The following is a 17,474-nucleotide window of genomic DNA, read 5'->3' on the forward strand; positions in this document are numbered from 1 at the left end:
ATTTTTTTCATGAAACTCCCAATTGTACACAAAAATGTTCCACAGTAAACGAGTCAAATATAACAGTGCTAGATTTGGATAAGAAACGTTTCGAATTTTTCCGCCTATACTTTCACCATCTGTTTTTATGGGCCGTAAAACGAAGGCAGTAAAACTAGATGGGCCGTAAAACTAGAAGTAAAAATTAATTAATTTTGTCCGCATTATTGCATCATCCCGCCAAATCGATTATAAATCATTTTTCATCGATTATTGCGAACTCATCGGCCTCGGGACCAAAAATTTTCTCTTGTTTACAATATAATTCTAAATACACTTTAAGTGCAAAAATTTGGTTCTATTATCCTAGGCAATATATTTTTTACAAATTTGGTTTTTATAGTATCTCCAAACAAAAACCAACGTTCGGAGAGGCATTTTTCTCAATGTAAAAATTTTAAAAAACACGTTTTTGGGGAAAAAATTTGTGGTCCTTTGTTATTGATTTGAAGAAAAAACAAAGAAATATGTTATTTGAAAAGTTCCAAAATCTGATTCAAAAGCCATGATGCTAAAAAGCGTTTTGGTGCCGTCATTTTTTTCTGAAACAAAATGACGGCTGTTAAGTTACCAAAATTTTACCGATTCGTTAATTCTCGCGAAATCAATCACAAATCTGTTAATTTAAATATCTCACCACTTCAAGGCCGCAGGACCAATTTTCTGTTTCTTGTTGAAAAGGTACTACAAAAAATTTAACCGTTTGTTTGATAGTTAGTGCATTTACAAAGATTAAAATAGTTCAATTAAAAAAATGAGCAGCTTCTTGTTCTCTCTGCAGAATACTATAGCATCTGATATTTTCGACGCTCAAAAACTGATCCTATACAATTCCGACGAACAAAACAATAACTACAAATGTTGTTAGCTGTTTCGTCTAGAGAGTTTCAGAACTGTTTATTGTTTGATAACTATCAAACTTTCAAGTTTTTAGCCCATTTAGTTGCTAGCTCTGGTAATGTAACGTCATCATCTTTTTTTTTAATTAGCTTCTATCGACCTTTAAAATTTTTGCTTTAAAATACGTCTAGATTTCATTGCACACAATTTCTGTGCTCCAGTTATGGTTTATTGGTCTTTAGCTGGGTATTTTTGTACCTCATATTTTTTCATAGAGCCGACTTTTTGTTGATAATTCCAAGGAGTTTGGTTAACTTTTTTCAATATGATGCCTAACTTGAACTCTGATGCCTAACTGTACCGGGTCAGCACGGAAAGAGAAGTTAGTGCACACTTTTCAAGCGATGAAATGATAGGGAATAGCCCCCTTTGAAAGAGAAATCCCCTAAGTACTTTTATATTGCGTTGCTAGTCATAAAAATTTGAAACAAAACAATGAAAAAACATAGCCGGAAGAAATCCGAAAACGACTCGAAGTCGTATTCTCCGGAATACTGGTTTGCTTTTCGAATAGCTAGTATCTTGAAGAACGTTTTAATGCAGAGAAAAAGACAATCTTAAGTCAAACAACAAAGGAAAATCTTGCCACAATAAATTACCATGAAAAATTGGGATAATTCATATTATTTTTTACATAATACAAAGCAAATTTTTGTTCAAACACCGTTTTCTTACTCTGCTTTAAAATTGGAGTGAAAAAATTTCAGTTAGCACAACCGCTCGCTTTATCGCTCCACTAGTTTTTTTGGGCATTATCAAAATCATCGCTTCACTTTGACTTTTAAAAAATCATGAAAACGTGTAAAGAGATCATAATGGACATTATGAACCTCTTAAGTAACTATACTAATTATTTTGAAACAAATACAGGGTAGTTAACAATGGAAAAGTATCATGCAAAAAAAACTGATAAATCGTTTCATAAAAATTTAATTATAAATTGCATCTTGAAAACATTTACTGACAAAGAATTTTGCGACAGGATTACTTTTTGATCAATAAACAACTACCAATTGACAGAAAAACAAGGAAAAGGAAAAGAGGTAAAGGGCAGCGTCAAATATAGTTTTCTCTGCATGACTCTTGAACAAAATTAAGCACAAAATGCTAAACTGTTACTTCCCATCAATTATTGTGGGACAAATTATTGCTTCTGGTCAGGCTTTTACCTACCCGACACCTGACAAAAACAAACCAAACAATAAAAATGCAAATAGTGAAAAAAAACAGAAAAAAAATTGTTGGATTTATTTCATCGAAAAGTTTCCTGTCTAGGGCTCCCCAAATGATATAAAAATTAAAGAAGAATACGAAAACGGTTAAAAATGCTAAAAATAGCTCTCAAGTGAGTCAAAAATTTTATTTTAAATTTCAGATGATCGAAAAATTCTTTCAAACGCACTATTACTATTTTAGGTAAACAGTACAAACACCTTTAACTGAAGAAATTGGAGTTTAAACAAAAAACGTCTTTGAAAACGCCACACATGATCAAAAGTTTTCACACCTACCTTTCTCGCCCTCTCTCAAAAGTCCAACATGAATGAAAAATCACTGTCTCTTCTCTCTATTTTTCAGCAACTTTGTTGTCACACTTTGTTTTTAGGCATTTCATTTCCTGTTTCAAATACACTCCAACAAAACTACTGATCAAAAAAAGACGCACCAGCAATACTTCTCTTCGAGATGTAAAAATATAGAGCAGTGCGCCTGTATTTCAAAAATAATATCTACTGCAGAGTACAAAGTGTGCGCAAAGTTTGTTCATTTTGACCTCATGTGCAAGTCCCTTAACCTAAAACAGTTATTTCTTTGCATAATCCGGGAAAATTTCATAAATTTTCCGAACTGTCATGAAAAATAGAGTTATTTTATAATAAGTGTCAAACTTATAGCAATCTATGTAATATAATCTCATCATGGAGAGACTTCAAGTTTACTTAGAAAATTTGGGAAGCTTTTGGAAACTTCATAATTCAAATAAAAATACTACAATTTAGTTGTCATTACTTTACGTTCCCTTTGACATGCTAACTTGTACCTCTCACTGAAATCCAAGTGTTTTCTTAATAATGCTGTATTGTTTTATACTAAACGCAGACTCTTGCATTCCTTGTCTTCATGTTTATAGTTGTTTATTTGTGTCTTCTTGTTCAGATGAAGTTTGTACACAACATATCCACGTGGACGTCCATACACCCCGTCATTGTTCACGGACACTTTCCATATCTCAACTTCCACAGGTAAGAATCAGAAACTTCAGACAAAGTAGAAAGACGTTTAGCGCCCGGAGAAGCAATTCTACAAAAAGGAGAGCTCTAATCATTCTCAAATTTTCAAAATTTAGCTTAAGTTTTTTAGCTTGAACGATACGAGCTAAAACTCTGAATATGCTGTTTGGTTTGTTTAGATTTGGTGCGGGTGACTCGTCGGTTGTTCATGTGAGCATGGTGCGAGAGCCCCTGGATAGACTGGTGTCTTCGTACTACTTCAAAAGATACGGAGACACTTTCCATGGGGACAAGAGACACAGCAAGTACCGAGACACTACGGTCAGTCCTAATCATAGTCCTCTCTGTGAAGGAAAAACTAGAGTTGAAAATTTTGAGTAGCCAAGTAATTATCTTATCTGTTCTCCCCTCCTCCCCCCTTGGTAGACATAGAGCCTTGACACCCCCTTCATCAGCACGCAAATGATTTTTTTACGATATAATTACTCATAATTTGCATTTGGGCGTTAAAAGTGACGCGGGCAATGCTGAAACATAATCGATCCCAAATATATTACACGATTTCTCCAATTCATACACTATATCTCGCTATATCGAGCGCGATCTTTGTATTTATAATGAAGAGGACTCTGAAAGATTGTATAAATTTGGCTGAGCTGAATTTCAACCTATTTCAACCCTCTTTGTTTATTGGTTTAGATGCAGTAAGGCTCCGAAACATGATGCCCATTTTTGAAATGAAAAAGACACACTCCAACATCTTGTTGGCATCACACGATGATTTATTTTTCGGGTGATCGTCACATGATTCACATGATTTTTCGGGTTCACATGATTTTTCTGACGGTATTTCTTTCTCTTGTGATTAATTGCTCCCGAACGATGTTGGAGACAATAATAACGATTCGACGAGGAGTAATGGTGATTTTTTTAAATCGGCGACTTCCTGTTTTAGATGATGTTTTAGTAGAAGTGAAATGCCGCACCTGAAAAGAAGTACTTAGATCATTGTGCTGAACAGAAGCAGCTAAAGAAAATTTGAGTGGTTTTTGTTCAAGCATCATTCTGAGAGAGAGCGAGAACAGTAGGTGTGAAAAAATTTTGCTCTTTTTACGTGAGGTTTTTTCAAAGCGATTTCTTTAGTTTTCTCTAAGTTAACTTAAACGTTTTAGCCAAAAGTCTTTGCCTCATTTATCTGAGCTAGTAATACTACGTTTAGGAACATTTTTGAACTTTTGAAGCCAGTTATTAGACTTTTAGATACAATTTTGAGCTATTTTTGAATTTCTTTTCACTATTTGATTCACGCAATAGCTTTTCTTTTCAACTATTTAGTCTTCAGCTATTATATAGGCATGGCCACTTCAAGGTGATGCGTGGCCATTTTTTCTGGAATTGATTCCATAAATTTTTATCAATTTAGATCCGATTTTTTGTTGTTTACCTTTCTGATTGTTGACTGGAATTGGTTTTTTCAATGATCGAGCAGTAGAGAGTTTTAAAGGTTTCCCACAATAATGGTCAGGAGGTAGCAATTTAACTTTTTTTGAAAAATTTTGTAACAATTTTTCTTAATTTTTCCTTCTTTTTTCCTCAGTTTTTTCTGCATGTACTGTTTCTGATGTCTTTCATTACATGGTTAATTTTCATTGTCTGATGGCTCTTGCGAGTTATTGCGAGTTGAATCTCATGATAAAATTTTCTCGGATTTAATTCCTGGTATCAATTTTTGTTTTTACTCTGTTAATGTTTCAAAATTATAAGTTCGCTTGCTTCAGTGAGGGGTTGGCTGGGGCCTTAGTGATTGCATACTTTGAGTCGGTTCCAGCGTTTTCCGGCTAAGTTTGTCAACGCGTCTTTCTTTTTCGCAAAATTTTTGCGTGACCGTTTTTGCGCTTTTGTTTTAGAATATTCTTTGACTTCTCGAGTGAGCTTTTCTCGCTCGAGTTCTTTATTCCTGAGTGGTCTAAGTTGCTCTCATACTGAAATAAAGTTTGTTGTTAATCGAAAAGCGATTGTGAGCGCCTGTGAAGTTAAGCCTTTGTGGCTTAGTGTTTAAGATGTCAGGGTGTTTTTCAAGAGGTTTTGTGTTTGAACCCCTCTGTGGTTAAGATTTTTACAACCATAAAAAACTTCTATGCTACTCCCCTATGAATTAAATTGCCCCAATTCCCCTGCCGTTCGAGAGCAATTCATCCGAGGTTGGTTGGTTTTTGATCACGTTAATGACAGGCAACTGAAACTTATTTTTTCGTGCTGGCCCATGTTTTTGGGTTTTTAAAATCCGGAAAACTTAAACTCTTTTCAACCGTTTTTTAAAAGACACTTCCTTTTTGTGGCAATTTTTGAATAGTGCAAACGCAAACTCTTTTTGACCGTGTTCGTGTGGTGCAATTGGGTTGCGCGTTGTGCTGTTAACTGAAAGTTTGGTGGTGCAAGCTCACCCCGGAGCAAAAAAAATGTACATCTATTTCAAATGGACTTCCAAGTTGATAATCTGTAATGTTTTTAATGACCCCTAGTTGCCAATTGTTCTACTATAGGTAGTATTTTTGTAACCATTCTCACATGTGCTTGGGTGGTTTAAAAGTTCTAGGGTGTTGAGTCCGAAGAAATAGAATATAACCCCAAATTTACAGAATATCTCCGGTCTAGCTGTTTCAATTCGTATCGTTTATGAAACCATGAATATGGCAGAAAATCAATGGATCTATGCTCTTTTGGGACAAAAAAGAAAACTTCTTAGCTATAGCACCGAATAAAATGGTGGGTAAAACATAATGTAAAAATAGGGCTCGTGCGTGTAGGGGGTGAAAATAATATGCACCCTAAGCTGGGGGGAGGGGGTGGGGCACAAACAAAAAGTTCCGAAAAATGAAGAAAACTGTTATAGTTATAATGATTTCAAATATAACGATGACCATGTCAATCGCTTAGCACATTTTTCTAAGAGATCCAAAAAATGTACAAAACTCCAAACGAAGTTGAAAGCAACTGCTACCACGAAAAATGAGCTGAGCGATTGACATGGTCATCGTTATAGTTGCTATCATTATAATTATAACATTTTTTTCACTTTTTGGATCTTTTCCGTCAGTTGCACAAAACGCAAAAGATCCAAAAAATGAACAAAACTGTTATATTTATAATCATAGCAACCACAAAGATGACCATCTCAATCGCTCATCAAATTTTTGCTGGGCACTCAATTAACGAAGGGTACTCAATTAACGAAAAGAAATTGACAAATTAATCCTCCGACTTTCAAATTCCTAAATGTTAAACGCTTGTCTTGCAAATTCTTGAATTCTTAGAAGACTTAAAATAATATTTCGTAGAATAAGAAGTTATTACGAGATAAAGATTAACTCTCGTTACTAGTGTACCGTTTTTCCTTTCTCTGACTTTTTTTTCCGGATTTGAATTTTTCTATGCGTTTATTAGACAATGATAAAAGATAAATGAAAAAAAAATTGTTTCTTGACATTTCCAGAAGTAGCCACTCACTACTTCGAATCTTCGAATTGAGTTTGGTCTTACGATTTGAGAAACAGGAAAAACCAAAAAAAATTGCATTAAGAGTTTTCTGCAATGTCCTTTTCATACCAGAGGTACGAGTTATTTTATTGTTAATTGTCAAATATTAAATTAATTTCGCTGTAAGTATAAAACAAAACTGCAAAATACTAAACAGCATGGACGTCAAAAGTGCTATAAAACTCGTCCATTTTAAGCGCCTGTTCTAAGAAAGCTCTAACTGCTTGTTGTTTTTGGACTAAAGGAGGTGATTGAGGACAAACAACCGAAAAATTCTTTCCCATTTAAAATATAATGCTTTTCAAGTTAACATGCAAAATTTTGGACCCGATTTCTCAAGTAGTTCAATGTTTTTCATTACTGCAAAAAAGTTGATCAATTTTGTCACGCGATTTTCAATAGGTTTCTCTTAAAAGTTGGTTCTAATTTTGAGCTGGTGGAAGTTTTTTTCGAAACACTTCGTAGATGATGTTTTTGATAGAAGAACTGTTGAGTTGAGTCCTTTTTATTGTGAGTGAGGATTGTCTTAGTAATTGGGATAGATAAAGTTCACAAACATTACATTAGTACTGTTTGATAATGTCCCTGAATGCCTGAATGAAATGAACTTTTCAAAACAGAAAATTACACACATCAATTATTTTTGCATTTTGAAAATTGGCTTAAGTGTTGCTTTTCTTTTCCCCCCATAAATAAGCAAACAATATTCAATGTAAGATTTTCCAACACAGTAGCAAAAAAGGATTAAAAACTGCTGTATACAGATTTCTGATTTTGTAAATTATTCCAGAGAAGCGACAAAATAATTGACATGGATCTTGAATTTCATTTTTTTTTCAAAATGTGAATACCTAAATTTTTACATGATTGTTTTTCGGGAAAATACAATAGATGCCCAACATCTTTGTTTGCATTTTCTTATATTTTTTGACACCTTATTTCTTTGGAACCAGCCTTGCATCGCTTCAATATCCTCATGCATTTTAATTTCATGAATTATTCATGCTGATATAAAAGTTGTATCATCTGAAAAAATGGCAATTTCTGAATTTTTCATTTCATTTGGCATGTCATTGATGTATATAAGGAAAAGGAGCGTGCCAAGTACAGAGCGCCAATTACTGATGCACTACTCAAGTAATTGGCAACTCCGAAAATTTTTGAGAATTGGCAATAAATTATTGTCTAATTTGTAAACAATTTTTACCTAATTCGAGGGATGCGCCGCTATATTACCTTAATGCTCTAATTTATCTGTTAGTTGTGCGTAAATGGGAGAGATGCTACATAATTCTGTGTGTTTTTGTAGACATTTGACGAGTGTGTGTCTCAGAACTTGAGTGAGTGTAGCAGTGACGCCCTTTGGTTCCAGATCCCATACTTTTGTGGCAGTTCTCCATTTTGCAGGTAATTTTCCTCATTGAGACAAAATTTGTCCAGTCGCCAAGACATGCAACATCTTTATTTTCTGTTCAAGTCTGGCAAGATGCCATCGAAACGAATTTTTTTTGCTTTCACAATAAATCTTGACATGTGTCGATATCATCTTACTAAAGTACTTAATTTCTTGAAACACGTGCAAAGATTTTGCAAGTTATTACCTATCAAGATGTTTTCTCACCAAAAAATTATCAATATTTTTCATGGGATCTTTTCCGTTTGTGCCCCCCCCCCCCCAGCTTAGTGGGTGCATATTATTTGCAACCCCCAGATGCACGTGCAATATTTTTACATAATGATTTACTATGTAATGACACGTGCTCTGTAACTGGGGGAGCATAACGTACTGGGGGGGGGGGCACAAACGGAAAAGATCCTTTTCATGTTTCCTTTGACTGAGAATGACCAATGCAGAATAATGGAAAATTACACTTTGATCAAATAGGTAAAATTTTCCCCGAAATGGGGTTAAATTTGAAATTTATAGTTCCACTCTGTCATCAACAGAGATCGGCAGAAATTTTTATCCTATCACTGCTGCTTTCGAATCTTCACATTACATAGAAAGCGGCCCAATCAAAAAATTTTCGAATATAGATATTGTATGGTATATTTGCTGCTTTGATATCCTGGTACTGCTTAGGCCCTTGTTGAGTTCTCGTCCATGGTTTTACGATCTCCAGAAAATGTTTCCTCTCGTCCTCCAGTTAGAGTTGCTGTATGATCCAAAATCTGCATCGATTGGGTTGGTGCTCTTGACTAACAGCTCTTGTGGCGCAATCGGCTAGCGCGTTCGGCTGTTAACAGAAAGGTTGGTGGTTCGAGCCCACCCAGGAGCGCATTTTTTAAATTTTACTTCACTTCTCGTACTCGGTTACAAATAGATCTGGTGTTTCTGTTCTGATGTTCCCTTTTAAGATCTATGGACAACCCTTCTTCAGAAAATAGAACAAAAACGATGAAAAAATAAAGTTCATGATATCCCGGACTGAACGTCTAGTCTTAATCAGAGCAAATTCTATGAAATTGCAAGTCATGGATCAATACTGCACCAAAGTTAAGTTTTGATCACGTCTTTTTTTTTAGAATTGACAAGATGTGAATTAATATTATCCAAGACTTGACAACTTTTCGGCATTGTTTTCATAGATAATTGATTTTGTTTTGAAAAATAAATTGACAGACAGCGATTTAAAATTTGACACAAGATTACTCAGGACCTCTCAAATCTTGGACATGACTTGAGTCAAGACTTTCCATTTAAAACACTGCTTGACTCAAGACTTGCCAAGTAGTGGCAATTCGTAAGATTTGCAACAATACCTGATAATCGTTGATGTGTTACTCTAAGACGTGGGTTTCACTGAACAAGAACATACCGAGGCTTTTTCCGTGATCGTCGGTTTGAAACTTTCTCTTGATTTTTGTAAAGAATTTTAACTTTGGTTGAAACTCGTTTCTTTGTTCGTCATGAAACTCTTCAATAATTTCAAAAATAAATCTCTTCCAAATTTATTTTTGCCAGATGTCAACATGTTGTGGAGACATATTTTGTATCTAACATTTCTCTACTGTTGCAAATAATTTTTTATGAAAAAAAAATTTTTGGATGAAACAACAGTGTAAAATGAGGCACAATTTTTTGTTATATAGATTTTATAGCTCGTGAAATTCTTTTTTTTTAATCTCAGGACTGCAGGAAAAGCCTTGCAAATAGGAAATTGAATCTAGAATGAGTTTTAAGTGAATTTTCAACTACAGTTTCCGAAATGAGTTAAGAAGTTTTTGAATATTGGTGAAATTGGAGCTGTGCCAAAAATTGACTTTTCAGATTAATCATTCAGAATTGAAGCCACTGTTATTTTGCTATTGTACAATTGCTTATAATTGATTCCAGCAAAATGACGCTAGAGTATTTTCTTTAAGAGATAACACCAAAGCGCGCATAAATGCATGTGAAAATTTTTTTTTTGCTAACTTTATGCTATTCGTTTGTAAATACTTTTTTAGTAATAACTGTGGCTCAAGAGAAAAGACTGAATAGCATATTTTTTCTGTAAAGTTCATTTTATTTCTTGTTGGCTAATTGAGGTAATTAAGTCACACTGTGGGCTAATATGGTCCAGCCCTTGACCTTTCCGATTTCTACCAAAAATATATACTTTAGCACGTCTGCTTGTTGTACCAAGACCAAAGTGCTTTGTGTGACCTTTCTCATTCTGAACTTCCTTATTTGAGTTATTTAGATCACAAAACGGAAAGCTGTTGTAAATAATCATTTGGATTACGCGGAAATTATTAAAATAACTTTAAGATTCACGTTTGTTGTGGTGAAGCATTCAAATGGGCCATGAACAAGTTTGAGTTGCACTTAGGAGATAAAATTGGTAGTATGCTTCGAAACCCATTGCGAGTGAAAGTTCTTCTTTGTTAATTTCTTCTTTGGTTCATAAACCACTTCAGAATTCCACCTCAGTAATTTTAAATACGATTTTTTGATTCTTATATTTAAATGTTTATCGTTTTTGTGGTATGCGACTATAATATTACACACGAAATATTCAACTGTTTTTTTACAAAGTATTTGGAAACAAGGTCTCAAAGTGTACACCATTATGGACAAAACATCTACAAACCCTTAAGATCCATAAGATTGTAAAACGATTAAAAAAAACGTGTAAGAAAATGTTATGCAGTTCCTGAACGTCTGGTCAAAATCAGTGCGGATTCTTCAAAACTGCATGTGTTTGGTCAATACATCCTCGGAATTGCTTTCATTTTGAGTTTGAGAAATGACAGACTGTGAATTAGTCTTATCCAAGACTTCACAATTTTTGAGCTTGGTTTTCATAGATTTTCGATTTCGTTTTGATAACGATATTGATAGGCCGCCATTTCAAAATTTACGCCAAATTTCTCAAGCTTTCTAAAAATTGTGCCAAGATATGACTGAAGACTTTTCATGTGTTAGATTAGACTTGACTCAAGAGTTGTAAAGTATTGCAAATGACTCGACTAAGACTTTGCAAGTCCTAAGTTTTGAAACGATATGTAATATGCGCTGTTTTTGTTAAACTAAGGCTCGGGTTCCACTGAGCAAGTTTCGATTAAAGGTAGTTTGGTGATCGTCGACGTGAAACTTTTTAAGGATTTTTTAAAACTTTTTTTAAACTAAGATATATAAGGCGATCCTTTGTATGTTGTGATAACCGTCTGTACTTCTATAATCTTGTTTTTTATAGAATCTCATTTTACAAAAATTCTGTTTTTCTAAGATCTCAACATGTTTCGGTGACATATTCTGTGTCAACCAATGCTCTATTGACGCAGTCGCTCTTTTTGCAATTATAATTTGCTGAATATAGCAATAGTTTAGATGAGGCTCAAAAATATAAATAGAGTTGCTGCTATAAATAGCTGCTGGTCTTAATCATATCTCTCGGTAGCTTAAAAAAATTACAAATAGGAATATGAATTCGAGGCTTCTTGAATAAGAAATTGTTACATGAGTTTCCAACGAATTTTTGACTTACGTATCTGCAATGAGATGAGAGGTTTCTGAGAATTGGCAAATTTTCAGCCGTACCAAAAACTGAGTTTTGATATTAATCATTCTGATTCGAGCTAACTTGAGTGCGCCGAGTTATTTATAAGGTAAGCAGAAATGCAAATGAATATTTTGTATTTGCTACACACTGCTATGCTTTGGTAGACATTTTTGTTTTTTGTAGTAGTAAATTTGAGCCGAGAGTGGCAAATTATAGTCTGTAGAATTCATTTCGTGTTTTATGTTGAGATAATCAAATCACACTGTTGGCTAATATGGCCCATTCCTTGGCCACTCAGATTTGCACCCAATGTTTATTTTTAGCACGTGTGCTTGTACGAAGACCGATGTGCTCATTTTTGATCTCTTGTCCTTTTGAGTTTCGTTATATCTGTTACTTAGTTTACAAAAGCGATTTTTTTTGTAGACCGCCATTTTGATTACGCGGAAATCACTTTAACAATTTTTTTATTTCACGTTGTCACGTGGTTGGTCACGTTTGTTCACGTGGTTAAGCATTCAAATGGGCCCGAAACAATTTTGCGGTGCTTAGGAGATAAAATAAAAAGTTCGCTACCAAATCCATTTCAAGTGAAAGTTCTTTGGTAATTTCAAATCACGACCACGTCAGACTTCCACTTACTGTGAATACGATTTACTGATCTTACATTTGAATTCTTTGGTATGTCACTATATTCTTAATTATATTCTTAATGGGCCAGTCCCCTCCTAACATCTATGGACATGATCTATTCGAGAAAGTAGTAAAAAAAACTATGCAAGAAACTTATAAGAATAGAATATTCCGGCCTGAACGTCTGGTCCTAATCAATGCTGATTCTGCAAAATTGCAATTTTTTGATCAATAATTCATTCGAGTTTCCGTCATAATGCTTGTTAGAAATTGTAAGTTTTTAATTAGTCTTGCGGGAGACTTGCAAAGTTTTGAGAATGGTTTACACAGATGTTTGATTTGGTTTTGATAACGATATTAACAGGCCTTGATTTCAAAATTGACACTGGATTTCGCAAGATTTTAAAAATCTTGGCCAAGACAGGACTAAAAACTTTCTTCGTATTGGACACGTTTTGATTCAAGACTTGTCGAATCTTGTTCAATACTAGACTAAGACTTGACAAGTCCTAAGTTTTGAAACAAGACGTGATAAGTAGTGATTTTTTAACATGAAACTTTCGTTCCACTGAACAAGTTTTGACCAAAGCTTTTTTGTGATAGGTGGTTTGAAGCTTTCATTTTCTTACTAATAATAACTCTGCTTGAAAACCGTTTTAAAAATCGCATATTAGTTAATATAAATTTAGTGAATATTGAACCACCTTCTCCGAAATGAGTTTCACAGGCTTTTCACAGCAGTGCAAAATTGGAGCCGTACCAGTTTAGACTTTCAGCTTAATCACTAACAGTCGAAGAATTTACATGTAGAAATATAATTGAGAAGTTATTTTTCTGTTGTCTAATTGCTGATTATTGTCTCAATCCAATTCACGCTAACTTAAGCTCGCCGAAAGATATCACCAACATGGGCACAAAGGCAAGCGAAAAAAGATTTTTCTTCTATTCGACTGCTATGCTGTCGTAGATGCTTTGCTGTTTTACTTAGTTCGCAAAACTAGAAAATTTTTGTAAATCTTCATTTAAATATAACGGAAGTCATTTCAAATCACAGCTTGCGTCAGACTTATAATTGTGAATACGATTTATTGGTCTTATATTTGAATATGGATTGTTTTTTTGTGTGGTATGTTTAATGTAACAAAACGAGACCACTTGTTTTTTAGGAAAAAGGAATCACGTCGTTTCTTCTAAGCATTCCGCTCGCTCATTTATCTGACATTTTGACTCCTCAATCTTGCATTTGTAAAGGCTCCACTAGTTCCTTTTTTGAAAAAAAGCCGAACTTTAATTTATTTTCTCTGCACTGATAGATCAATTTAACAACTAATATCAGTCCATTTGTGGTATAGTTTTTTGTACTCTTAGTTTTTAAGCCTTGCAATTACTAGTAGAAATATTGTTTAATTTTTTTATGTTTTTTTGTTCGGGGGAAGGTTTTTCATTTTTCGAGAACTTGTACCTTTTTTATGGGTTGTTGTGTATCCTAATGAACTGGAACAGTTCCTTAAACGCCAGGAAATTTTGTTTCGTTAACGTTTTGTTCTTTAGTTTGTTTTCAATTGCAATGACACAGATTTTTGTTGGATCTATCATTCTACAGAAGTGGTCTTTTAATTTTGTTTTGTCTTGAAAAAGGTTTTTGGATAAAATTGATCGATATCCCTCTTCTTTATACGACTAATAATTTTCCTGGTTGTGGTAATTGCTTACTGATAGATAGCCGAGAGTGTTTTTTGAATTATTTATGATTTTTCTAAATTGAACTGATTATTTCTCTTGTTTGAAAAGTCTGAGAATATAGCGTTCTATAGTTTTGCAGATCTGAAATTTGTTTTGAAAACAAATTAACTTTCCAATATTGATTATTATGAAAGTGACATAGACACTGTCCACAGGAACTTTCACACAGTCATTTTCAAAAATTCATATGAAATCACTTTCGTTACCTGGTTAAGCATTGAAATAGGTCATCAATTAGTTTGGGCTGCACTTAGTATTTAAGAGTGGAAAATAGGGTTGAAATTTGCTCGAGTGGAATTTCTCAGTTAGTTATTTCAAATCACAGCTTGCGTCAGACTTATATCTCACTAATTATGAATGCGATTACTTGGTCTTATATTTGAATATTATGGATTGTTTTTTTGTGTGGTATGTTTAATGTAACAAAACGAGACCACTTGTTCTTTAAGAAAAAGGAATCACGTCATTTCTTCTAAGCATTCCGCTTGCTCATTTATCTGACATTTTGACTCCTCAATCTTGCATTTAAAAAGGCTCCACTAATTCTTTTTTTTCTAAAAGCCGAAATTTAATTATTAATTTTTTGCACTGAAAATTCAATTTAATAACAATTATCAGTCCATTTGTGGTATAGAGTTTTCTACTCCTAGTTTTTAAGCCTTGTAATTACTAGTAGAAATATTGTTTTTTATGTTTGTTTTTTGGGCGGGTTTTTCAATTTTCGAGAACTTGGACTTTTTTTTGGGCTGTTTTGTATCCTAATGAACTGGAAACTTCCTTAAACGCCAGAAAATTTCTTGTTGTTAAGGTTTTGTTCTTTAGTTTGTTTTCAATTGCAATGACACAGATTTTTGTTGGATCTATCATTCTGCAGAAGTTGTCTTTTATTTTTGTTTTGTCTTGAAAAAGGTTTTTGGATAACTTGATCGATATCACTCTTCTTTATACGACTAATAATTTTCCTGGTTGTGGTAATTGCTTACTGATAGATAGCCGAGTGTTTTTTGAATTATTTATGATTTTTCTAAATTGAACTGATTGTTTCTCTTGTTTGAAAAGTCTGAGAATATAGCGTTCTATAGTTTTACAGATCTGAAATTTGTTTTGAAAACAAATTAATTTTCCAATGTTGATTATTATGAATGTGACATAGACACTGTCAACAGGAACTTTCACAGAGTCATTTTCAAAAATTCATATTAAATCACATTCGTTACCTGGTTAAGCATTGAAATAGGTCATCAATTATTTTGGGCTGCACTTAGTATTTAAGAGTGGAAAATAGGGTTGAAATTTGCTCGAGTGGAATTTCTCAGTTAGTTATTTCAAATCACAGCTTGCGTCATACTTATATCTCACTAATTATGAATGCGATTACTTGGTCTTATATTTGAATATTATGGATTGTTTTTTTGTGTGGTATGTTTAATGTAACAAAACGAGACCACTTGTTCTTTAAGAAAAAGGAATCACGTCATTTCTTCTAAGCATTCCGCTTGCTCATTTATCTGACATTTTGACTCCTCAATCTTGCATTTAAAAAGGCTCCACTAATTCTTTTTTTTCTAAAAGCCGAAATTTAATTATTAATTTTTTGCACTGAAAATTCAATTTAATAACAATTATCAGTCCATTTGTGGTATAGAGTTTTCTACTCCTAGTTTTTAAGCCTTGTAATTACTAGTAGAAATATTGTTTTTTATGTTTGTTTTTTGGGCGGGTTTTTCAATTTTCGAGAACTTGGACTTTTTTTTGGGCTGTTTTGTATCCTAATGAACTGGAAACTTCCTTAAACGCCAGAAAATTTCTTGTTGTTAAGGTTTTGTTCTTTAGTTTGTTTTCAATTGCAATGACACAGATTTTTGTTGGATCTATCATTCTGCAGAAGTGGTCTTTTATTTTTGTTTTGTCTTGAAAAAGGTTTTTGGATAAATTGATCGATATCCCTCTTCTTTATACGACTAATAACTTTCCCGGTTGTGGTAATTGCTTACTGCTAGATAGCAGAGAGTGTTTTTTAAATTATTTATGATTTTTCTAAATTGAACTGATTGTTTCTCTTGTTTGAAAAGTCTGAGAATATAGCGTTCTATAGTTTTACAGATCTGAAATTTGTTTTGAAAACAAATTAATTTTCCAATGTTGATTATTATGAAAGTGACATAGACACTGTCAACAGGAACTTTCACAGAGTCATTTTCAAAAATTCATATTAAATCACATTCGTTACCTGGTTAAGCATTGAAATAGGTCATCAATTAGTTTGGGCTGCACTTAGTATTTAAGAGTGGAAAATAGGGTTGAAATTTGCTCGAGTGAAATTTCTCAGTTAGTTATTTCAAATCAAAGCTTGCGTCAGACTTATATCTCACTAATTATGAATGCGATTACTTGGTCTTATATTTGAATATTATGGATTGTTTTTTTTGTGTGGTATGTTTAATGTAACAAAACGAGACCACTTGTTCTTTAAGAAAAAGGAATCACGTCATTTCTTCTAAGCATTCCGCTTGCTCATTTATCTGACATTTTGACTCCTCAATCTTGTATTTGTAAAGGCTTCACTAAATCTTTTTTTTGAAAAAAGCCGAAATTTAATTATTAATTTTTTGCACTGAGAGTTCAATTTTATAAGTAATATCAGTCCATTTGTGGTATAGAGTTTTGTACTCTTAGTTTTTAAGCGTTGCAATTACTTGTAGAAATATTGTTTTATTTTTTATGTTTGTTTTTCGGGGGCGGGTTTTCAGTTTTCGAGAACTTGGACTTTTTTATGGGTTGTTTTGTATCCTAATGAACTGGAAAACGTTCTTAAACACGAGAAAATTTTTTTCTCGTTAATGTTTTGTTCTTTAGTTTGTTTTCAATTAAAATGACACAGATTATTGTTGGATCTATCATTCTACAGAAGTGGTCTTTTTTTGTTTTGTCTTGAAAAAGGTTTTTGGATAAAATTGATCGATATCCCTCTTCTTTATACGACTAATTTATTTTCCCGGTTGTGGTAATTGCTTACTGCTAGATAGCAGAGAGTGTTTTTTAAATTATTTATGATTTTTCTAAATTGAACTGATTGTTTCTCTTGTTTGAAAAGTCTGAGAATATAGCGTTCTATAGTTTTACTGATCTGAAATTTGTTTTGAAAACAAATTAACTGTCCAATATTGATTAATATGAAAGTGACATAGACACTGTCCACAGGAGTTCACTAAAAGTTTTTAAAGTTTGTTCGATGTTTATGTACATCCAAATGTTGCATTTGCTTATTGGAGCATATAAGTTTTCAAAGCCGCAACCAGAAACTTATTGTTCTTGATTTTTAAGAACCATACAATCAATTAGGAAATTACGCCTATCAAATCAAGTAGAATAAAAAATTCTCGGTTAATTTGTTTTTCTAAAA

At 33.3% G+C, this 17,474-nt stretch overlaps 1 protein-coding gene and 1 non-coding gene across 3 annotated transcripts in view; both read left to right on the forward strand.

Moving 5' to 3' along the window:
* Positions 1-17,474, forward strand: part of LOC142335967 (heparan sulfate 2-O-sulfotransferase hst-2-like) — a 34,007-nt gene that overhangs the window by 9,784 nt on the left and 6,749 nt on the right. Inside the window, exons 4-7 of one of the 2 annotated variants that reach the window (XM_075384390.1) lie at positions 3,097-3,182; positions 3,350-3,491; positions 8,017-8,114; positions 8,791-8,958. In XM_075384390.1, coding sequence (XP_075240505.1) covers positions 3,097-3,182; positions 3,350-3,491; positions 8,017-8,114; positions 8,791-8,935 — 471 coding nt within the window. In that variant the 3' untranslated portion in view covers positions 8,936-8,958. The remainder of the gene's footprint in view (positions 1-3,096; positions 3,183-3,349; positions 3,492-8,016; positions 8,115-8,790; positions 8,959-17,474) is intronic. The other variant, XM_075384389.1, reaches the window with a different exon arrangement.
* On the forward strand, positions 8,913-8,986 carry Trnan-guu (transfer RNA asparagine (anticodon GUU)). The gene has a single exon. It is a non-coding gene; the product is annotated as a tRNA-Asn (tRNA).

Source organism: Convolutriloba macropyga, chromosome 3 (genome assembly GCF_964194025.1).
Source record: "Convolutriloba macropyga chromosome 3, txConMacr16.3, whole genome shotgun sequence".
Lineage (NCBI taxonomy): Eukaryota > Metazoa > Xenacoelomorpha > Acoela > Convolutidae > Convolutriloba > Convolutriloba macropyga.